A 9,920-nucleotide genomic window follows, 5' to 3' on the forward strand; every position below is an offset into this window, starting at 1 on the left:
CACTCTCTGACTTCTAGCGATTAGCCAGTTCGTTATCCAAGTGGCCAAATTTCCCACTGTCCCATGCCTCCTTACTTTCTGCATAAGCCTACCATGGGGAACCTTATCAAATGCCTTACTAAAATCCATGTACATTACATCCACTGCTTTACCTTCATCCATATGCTTGGTCACCTCCTCAAAGAATTCAATAAGACTTGTGAGGCAAGACCTACCCCTCACAAATCCATGCTGACTATCCCTAATCAAGCAGTGTCTTTCCAGATGCTCAGAAATCCTATCCCTCAGTACCCTTTCCATTACTTTGCCTACCACCGAAGTAAGACTAACTGGCCTGTAATTCCCAGGGTTATCCCTATTCCCTTTTTTGAACAGGGGCACGACATTCGCCACTCTCCAATCCCCTGGTACCACCCCTGTTGACAGTGAGGACGAAAAGATCATTGCCAACGGCTCTGCAATTTCATCTCTTGCTTCCCATAGAATCCTTGGATATATCCCGTCAGGCCCGGGGGAATTGTCTATCCTCAAGTTTGTCAAAATGCCCAACACATCTTGCTTCCTAACAAGTATTTTCTCGAGCTTACCAGTCTGTTTCACACTGCCCTCTCCAACAATATGGCCCCTCTCATTTGTAAATACTGAAGAAAAGTACTCGTTCAAGACCTCTCCTATCTCTTCAGACTCAATACACAATCTCCCGCTACTGTCCTTGATCGGACCTACCCTCACTCTAATCATTTTCATATTTCTCACATATGTGTAAAAGGCCTTGGGGTTTTCCTTGATCCTACCTGCCAAAGATTTTTCATGCCCTCTCTTAGCTCTCCTAATCCCTTTCTTCAGTTCCCTCCTGGCTATCTTGTATCCCTCCAGCGCCCTGTCTGAACCTTGTTTCCTCAGCCTTACACAAGTCTCCTTCTTCCTCTTAACAAGACATCCAAACTTTCTTGTCAACCATGGTTCCCTCACTCGACCATCTCTTCCCTGCCTGACAGGGACATACATATCAAGGACTCAAAGTACCTGTTCCTTGAACAAGTTCCACGTTTCACTTGTGTCCTTCCCTGACAGCCTATGTTCCCAACTTATGCACTTCAATTCTTGTCTGACAACATCGTATTTACCCTTCCCCCAATTGAAAACCTTGCCCTGTTGCACGCACCTATGCCTCTCCATTACTAAAGTGAAAGTCACAGAATAGTGGTCACTATCTCCAAAATGCTCCCCCACTAACAAATCTATCACTTGCCCTGGTTCATTACCAAGTACCAAATCCAATATGGCCTCCCCTCTGGTCAGACAATCTACATACTGTGTTAGAAAAGCTTCCTGGGCACACTGCACAAACTCCACCCCATCCAAACTATTTGATCTAAAGAGTTTTTGGAAGTTGAAGTCACCCATGACTACTGCCCTGTGACTTCTGCACCTTTACAAAACCTGTCTCCCAATCTGTTCCTCCACATCTCTGCTACTATTGGGGGGGGCCTATAGAAAACTCTCAACAAGGTGACTGCATCTTTCCTATTTCTGACTTCAACCCATTCTACCTCAGTAGGCAGATACTCCTCGAACTGCCTTTCTGCAGCTGTTATACGATCTCTAATTAACAATGCCACACCTCCCCCCCCACCTCTTTTACCACCCCCCCTAATCTTATTGAAACATCTATAACCAGGGACCTCCAACAACCATTTGTGCCCCTCTTCTATCCAAGTTTCCGTGATGGCCACCACATCGTAGTCTCAAGTACCGATCCATGCCTTAAGTTCACCCACCTTATTCCTGATGCTTCTTGCGTTGAAGTATACACACTTCAACCCATCTCCGTGCCTGCAAGTACTCTCCTTTGTCAGTGTTCCCTTCCCCACTGCCTCACTACACGCTTTGGCGTCCTGAATATCGGCTACCTTAGTTGCTGGACTACAAATCCGGTTCCCATTCCCCTGGCAAATTAGTTTAAACCCTCACGAAGAGTACTAGAAAACCTCCCTCCCAGGATATTGGTGCCCCTCTGGTTCAGATGCAACCCGTCCTGCTTGTACAGGTCCCACCTTCCCCAGAATGCGCTCCAATTATCCAAATACCTGAAGCCCTCCCTCCTACACCATTCCTGCAGCCACGTGTTCAACTGCACTCTCTCCCTATTCCTAGCCTCGCTATCATGTGGCACTGGCAACAAACCAGAGATGACAACTCGGTCTGTCCTGGCTTTTAACTTTCAGCCTAACTCCCTAAACTCATTTATTATCCCACACCCCTTTTCCTATCTACGTCATTGATACCAATGCGCACCACGACTTCTGGCTGCTCACCCTCCCCCTTAAGGATCCTGAAGACGCGATCAGAGACATCCCTGGCCCTGGCACCCGGGAGGCAACATACCTTCCGGGAGTCTCGCTCGCGATCACAGAATCTCCTATCTATTCCCCTAGCCATTGAATCTCCTATTACTATTGCTTTTCTATTCTCCCCCCTTCCCTTCTGAGCCCCAGAGCCAGACTCAGTGCCAGAGACCTGGCCGCTAGCCCGGTAGGTCATCCCCCCACCAGCATCCAAAATGGTATACTTGTTTTGAAGGGGAACAGCCACGAGGGATCCCTGCACTGTCTGCCTGTTTGTTTTCTTTCCCCTGACTGTAACCCAGCTACTCTTGTCCTGTACCTTGGGTGTGGTTTCCACCCTGTAACTCTTCTCTATAACCCCCTCTGCCTCCCGGATGATCTGAAGTTCATCCAGCTCCAGTTCCCTAACACGGTCTCCGAGGAGCTGGAGTTGGGTGCACTTCCCGCAGGTATAGTCAGCGGGGACACCGGTGGTATCCCTCACCACCCACATCCTACAGGAGGAGCATGCAACTGGCCTAGCCTCCATCCCCTCTTACCTTACAGAATATAGCTGCCCTGTGGACCAACTGGACCTCCGCCCTCCGACTCTGCTCCCAGTCAGCTGCACTCTCTGTAAACACCTGGCTCCCTTCTCGCTCTTTGCGGAAATGTAGGAAACGAAACGAAAGGAGCACCTTACTCCCTCCTCACCTAACTCCCTCAGTCACCAAACTCTCACTACAGCACTCAAATGCACAAAATTCAGCACACAGTGCAAACAAAGTCTGCACTGTAGGTGGATCACTTTTATACTGTGAATCTAGCCTCTGAAAACTGGCCTAATCCAATTAACTAATTAACAAGCTCCAGCTGCAAGTACCTACAAGTAGAACCTTTGTTTAAAGCGGATTGAAAATTCACCTTCTTCTAAACCAAACAGCAACTTTTAAGTTAATTAACTAAATAAAAGACTAGACTTTAGATAAAAATGAACCCTTATACTCCCTCAGTCACCAAACTCTCACTATAGCACTCAAATGCACCAAATTCAGCACTCAGTGCAAACAGTGGGTTACATCCCAAAAGTATGCCGCAGCCCTCTGGAACTCTTGAAGTCTGGGAAACTGAGGAGAAATCAGAGTTATTTTGCTCTGTGATGATTCCACTACCTTTTTGCCCCGACTTTCGACAAACAATGTTTTTTCCCAGTCTGATCTCTCAGTTTCTTTACAGCTCTCTGAGCTAATTGTTCAAGCTGACTGCTTTCTGCCACAAGGCATTTCACTGGAGGGGACTGGTCAACCATGGTGGAAGGGCATCCTCATTTAACAAAACTTTAATCAGAAACAGTGGTGTGTATGGTCACATTATCAGAACAGGTATGATCTCATGGAGAAATAGAAGTGAATAGAACTTTTACAGAAAGCCACTTGTGGTGTGAAAAGAAGTTTTACAGAAAGCCGTTGTGGTAGGGATATTTAATTTTACTTATTACTCTTTTTTTATTTTCTGTCATTTGTGCTGTCTGCTCTTTCAATGATTCCAGCTGTGCCACTCCATCACATTTGTTCTGACAATGTCACCTTCCACATCACTGCTTTCGATTAAAGGTTTTCTTCACCTAGAATGCCCTTCCACTCTGGTTGATAGGTGCTTGACAACATCCTTCCCATTTTCCACACACCTAACCTCAGCCATTTCCCTCCATATCAGGACCCGATTCTCACCTTGCAAGTATGGTGAATAGTGAGCAGATGATAGACCTCAAGAGGCTGGTGGAACTGCAGAGACTGGTCAGATGAGAAGTGTGAGGCTATACATTTTGATAAGAAACGGTAATATCAGCAAAAGGGTACAATTTTAAAGGAACTCTGCAATTATTTAAAGAAGTGGGGAATCTGTCAGTATCTTATTAATACATTGTTAAAGTTATATTGTTAGACAGTGTGATCGGTATTAGAACACATAAATGGGGATAGCTGGGGCACTAATTGGGTTGAAGAGTGTTGACTCTGTACTAGGTCAATAATCTCTCTCAGCGAGTAACCTTACCAAGAAGCGCAGTCTGGAATCTCTGTTATTTGGGAATTAAGAAGGGATAACGCATATCCAGGGTTCCGAATAGACATAGAGGTCCATCAGCGAGAAACGATTATGTCGTAACTTCACCAACTGGCACTGCATTTAACATGCTTTCCATCCAGTCTCAATATTAGGTTGGCCAAAGGAATTCTGGGATGGGAGACGCTTAGCAGGAGACGCTTCACCCTGCTCGTGCCTTGGGTATGAAGAGAAGGGCGCCTCGATCAAGGCCCCCCTTTCCACTTGGGGCACAATGCCCCACGCCCCCCCCCCCGCCCCAAAGGTGTACCCTGCACAAGAGGGCCTGCCAGACCTGCTCTACTACCATTGGGCGGCGAATGCGAAGGTGTTGCATTGCGTTGATTGGAAAGGGGGGGGGGGGGATCAGGACTCAGTTTGGGTAAAGATGGAGGCCAAGTCATGTGAAGGGACGGGATTGCGCTCGCTAGTGACGGAGCATCTCTCCCCGAGAAAGTTTGCAGGGAACCCAGTGGTGGCTACACTAAATATATGGAGGCAATTATGGCAGCACTTTAAAGCGGGGAGAAAGTCGAGGGTAATATCTACGAATCAGGGAGTTTGGGGAAGTTCGAAGTTGGAGGCGTCCAGGTACTCAAGTCCGGAATTTTGCGAGGAAGGTTTATTCGAGTTTTCTGGTTGTGCTGCCTGTGTCTTTGGTGTAGAGGGTATTGTCACTGGCTGGGTATAACCGGGTATCTATGGGAGACTGCTGGCAGGGGACAGGGCCTCACGGGAGGGGATTAAGGCAAAATAGGAGGAGGAGCTAGGAGGAGGGGTTGAGGCCTTAGAGGATGAATGCCACATCGTCGTGTGCAAGACTCGGGCATCGGGCACACTTAACGAGGGCAAGGATGAGTCGGCTTTTTGAGGGAGAAGATAAGTGAAGGTGTGTGGGAGGGGCATAGCAAATCACATGCATATGTTCTGGGCATGTCCTAAACTAGCGAACTTTTGGGGCTCTTTCTTTAAAACCATGTCAGCGATCTTAGGCAGGGAGCTGCAGCCGAGTCCCCTAGAGGCCATATTCAGGTTGCCAGAGCTGCCGGAGTTGCAGGCGTGAGTGATGGCAGATGTTTTAGCCTTCGCCTCATTGATTGCTCATAGGTGGCTTCTGTTGGAATGGAGGTCAGCTTCTCCACCCAGTGTCTCGGTGTGGCTGGGGGACCTCCTGGAATTTTTGCATTTGGCGAAAGTTAAAACACGCTGAGGGGGTCGATTGGAAGGTTCTATATAGGATGGCAACTGTTTGTTATGCATTTTAAAGAGCTGGTCACTGTCAGCTGATGGCAGGAGGAGGTTTGAGAGGCTGTTCTTGTTTTTGTATGTAAATTTTAAAATGTTCAATAAAAATATTTACAAAAAGTCTTTGCCGTATCTGGAATCCATTGTTATATCTTGTCCTCTCTACTTTCCAACTTAGTTTGGCTTTTCAAATACAGGAGTCGTGACTGCATTATGTAGGCTCTCATGATGTCTCCAGCTGTGCATTTGGCCCTAAATCAAGAAGTTAAATGCTAATCATCTGGCCAAGTTGAAAAACCACTGCGTTGTGCAGCACTTTTCAGGTTTGTAATTTTACATTTCCAAGGTATCAAAGCCTTTAATTTTAACAAACTTTGTATGCTTTACCATATCAAGTACCTTTTTCAAAATCTATTTACGCAAAGTTGACTGCACTTCCTTAATAAATACACTCAATTACTTCCTCAAATAGCTATTAAATTAATCAAACATGACATGCCTTTTATAAATCTATGCTAGCTTTCTTTAATTAACTCACATCTTTCCAAGTGGCATTGATTACATTCAACATTACGGTCTCTGGCTGCCTGCTGTATTCCTTCCCCTCTTTTTGAAAAGAGCTGTTATGTTGATAATGCTCTGACACAATTTTCATAATCAAGAACATTGAAAAGGTTGTGATCTGGGCCTCTGATATTTTCTCCTGACGTTCCCAAGCATTCTAGCACAAATCCCACCAATTTTGACTTCCACTGGGGCAGCACGGTGGCGCAGTAGTTAGCATTGCTGCCTCTCAGCGCCGAGGTCCCAGTTTCGATCCCAGCTCTGAGTCACTGAGTTTGCACATTCTCCCCATGTTTGCGTGGGTTTCGCCCCCACAACCCAAAAATGTGCAAGTAGATGGATTGGCCACACTAAATTGCCCCTTAATTGGAAAAAATGAATTGGGTACTCTTAAATTTATTTATTTTTCAAATTTAGACTTCACCAATGTTGTGTACCACTCTTTGTTATCCAAATTAATAGTTCAACCCCCTACATTTGTACAGTTTAATTGCCACTATCAGTCTTATATGAAAATTGAGGCAAAGCACGGATTTCGCAGGTTGAATTTTCCAGCGTGAGTTGGGACTCAATTTGGGCCACATGGGAGCCCAAAGCTCACCCATGTTATCGGCACACCAGCCAACACAACCTTAGACCATATGACATAGGAGCAGAAGTAGACCATTTGACCCGAATCTCCTCTGCCATTCAATGAGATCCTGACTGATCTGATATGACAATTTTTACCACCTTAACTCCATAACTCTTGATTCCCTTACTGGTTAAAAATATCTATCTCAGCCTTGGGCAGACTTAACGACCCAGGGCCTACAGCCCTCTGCGGTAGAGAACCCATATATTCACTGCCCACGAGATGAAGAAATTTCTTCTCATTTCTGTCTTAAATGGATGATCCCTTACTCTGATACTATGCCCTCTAGTCCTAGACTCTCCACAACCTTGCAGAGCCTTCCTCCCGGACCGGGCAGTCTCCTAACTGGCCACCTCTGTGTTCACTATTCTAATAAGGGTAACAGGAGGGTTCTGGAGATTGGAGGACTAAGCAGAGGCAATGTCAAGCCAGGAGCCCCACTACAACAAGTGGACACTGATGGGATAGATTGGCGAGTACTTCTTGGTTGCCTGCATTGAAGTCATCAAATAAAGTAACCCAAAATCAGGAGGCCATCAATGCAGGGTTTCACCCTTGCAGCCCCATCATTGGGACATGGAGCCTCTGGCCATTCAACCTATCAAGAAGAAAGCCTTGTACAAAATATTGAAAATATAAAGATCAACTTTTCACTGAACTATCATCCTAAAACAATTGCAGAAGCTGCTAGTGCTCTGGTAAAACATTACAGGTTATTCTTTTCAACTGGCTGCAAAAATGTCTTTAACTCCTTGTGCTAAATACAGTATAAGCTGATACACAAAATAGTAAATGGTATTCCAAACAGAGAAAAGATAATACTTTTGCAATCTAAGCACTGCATAGATTATGTTGCTGCATCACAGTTGTGATTTGATGTAATGAAACTATGACAACTCTGTTTATCAATGTTTCCCAACCACTTCATTTTTTTAAAAAACTCAAACCAGTCGCCACATGTCAGAGGAAATTGGTGTTGTAATTTAATAATGCAAAGTCACAATTGTTGAAATTTAAGCAGTAACACTTACACTATGACTGTCCCAGAGAAACTTCATACTAACCAAGGGGGATGCTATTTCAGCAGTATAATGTTTACTCAATATGTTGGAGGGCAAATTTTAAAAAGTGTTATTTTTAAAAATTGAAGTTATTTGTTGGAAAATGATTTCTTATGGTAGAAATAAACATTTTCAAATGGAGATCACAATATGTGCAGTGTATTCTTTAAAATCTCCCACATGTCATTTTCAGGACAATTTCTTGAATCCAAGAACCAAGTCAGCAATTGATTTTATACATCATTTTTCATCACTGCCAGTGATAAACAGCACTATTAGAATGAAATTACAGCAATAGAAAAATAAAATGAATTTAAACTAGATTTCCATGGAGCTATTTACATATACTAATGCCAAAAATTGGGAACAGGTGCCCGTGTTCAAAAATAATCGGAAATTATTTCAAGTAAGATACATTGTAATGTACAATCGAGGCCGCTGTTTGTTCCATTTTCTATATATAAAATAAAATCAAGCCCGGTATTCATAAAGAAACATGGCTCTTAAAGTGCTGCACCGGATTTGATCCCCGTGGTTGAATATTTGTTTTTAAATTTAGCAATAGAAATACGAGCTGTACAAACATAGTGAAATAGATCTCACCCAGGCCAAAAACAATTTATTGTTGTCAAATACGGTACGGGAGCTCTCACAGGCGTCATTTGGCTTAGCTTTCGTTTCTATGGACGTTGCGTCCTGGAGTAATTTCGTTCACCCCCCCAGTCTGTTAGAGGTATCCTCTAAACTATTATTTTTAACTCTCCAGCACCAACGAAAACATATCAAAACAGACAGCGATTTTGCACTAGTTGCAATGAACCGTACAGCAGAGTATAGCAGTACCAGTCATTTACATAAAATCAATAGAAAATCATCTAGCCACACACACCTGAATTCCACTTTAAATGATCAATTTTTAAAATACTCCAATATGAAATCCGAACTTAAATAAAGCTTTGCACTTTTTTAAAAAAACTTGAAATAACAGGTACTTATCCTGATTGTATTAGTTAACAAAAATGAACGATGCATGGATCAACATTTCACTGTTTAATGCATAAAGACGCCTATAAATTATCGTGAAACTTGATGCATAAAATTAATGCACCGGATATAACCTTACAACGGCAAACTAAAGATATCACTAATGATGCTCTGTGGATATTGTACCAAAAAAATAAATACTGCAATAACCGTGCAAACTTTACATCCTAAATCACATTGTTAAACACAGATGGTGAACCGGGGACTATTATATTGTGAAGTATCAGATTTCAATCCGCACCGTGTGCACTACCTGATAATATCATCGTTGTGGCCAAGGAAAAATTTCTGTGTATGCTCCCTGGTGTTGTACACAATTCCCACTCCGGCAACGAAGTAGACCACCTCCTTGGCAACCGTGTAGTACAGGTTATTCCGGCACTGGTGACCTCGGTAACCATAAACCCACTCTAACCGCAGCTGGCATTTCGGTGCAGTTCTATCAGCCATTTCCTTTCCTTCCTAATATTTCGCTGCCGTCCTTCTCTCCACCCAAGGAAGACTGCTCCAAATAACGCTTGCAAGAAGAAGAAATCTGTGTTAGAATTTGAAAACAAAAATGCACCCCTTCACCTAAAAGTACCTCTACAAGGCGGCAATAATAACTCTCAATGATGTCAGCTGAATGCAGCAACCAGCACACACTGAAGGACGGATATGAGTTCGTTTGGGAGCGCTACGCGCGCTCGTTACCAAGAGGGAAGAATCGCTTGGTAACAGCGCCAGAGCGGCCGTTGGGGTCCGCGCGGGAGGCGGGGCGAGAGGGGGGAGCGCGCGCAATGTGCGTGGGAGAGCGTCAGCGGGCACGCGCACGCGCACCTTGGAGATGGTTTACGCCAACCGTCCCTAAAAAACATTTCCTTTCGTGGATGACAGGGATTTTCGAAAATGTCGTTTTTAAAACTCGACACAGGGATGAGAATACGGCTGCGCCGTAAAGGG

At 44.4% G+C, this 9,920-nt stretch overlaps 1 protein-coding gene across 3 annotated transcripts in view; it reads right to left on the reverse strand.

Moving 5' to 3' along the window:
- The window catches only part of LOC140424335 (echinoderm microtubule-associated protein-like 6), a 755,202-nt gene extending 745,506 nt beyond the window's left edge, over positions 1-9,696 (reverse strand). For all 3 annotated transcript variants that reach the window (XM_072507857.1, XM_072507856.1, XM_072507859.1), the window contains exon 1: positions 9,232-9,696. In XM_072507857.1, coding sequence (XP_072363958.1) covers positions 9,232-9,428 — 197 coding nt within the window. In that variant the 5' untranslated portion in view covers positions 9,429-9,696. The remainder of the gene's footprint in view (positions 1-9,231) is intronic.
- Between the last annotated feature and the right edge of the window lie 224 nt (positions 9,697-9,920).

Source organism: Scyliorhinus torazame, chromosome 1 (assembly GCF_047496885.1).
Source record: "Scyliorhinus torazame isolate Kashiwa2021f chromosome 1, sScyTor2.1, whole genome shotgun sequence".
NCBI classification, from domain to species: domain Eukaryota; kingdom Metazoa; phylum Chordata; class Chondrichthyes; order Carcharhiniformes; family Scyliorhinidae; genus Scyliorhinus; species Scyliorhinus torazame.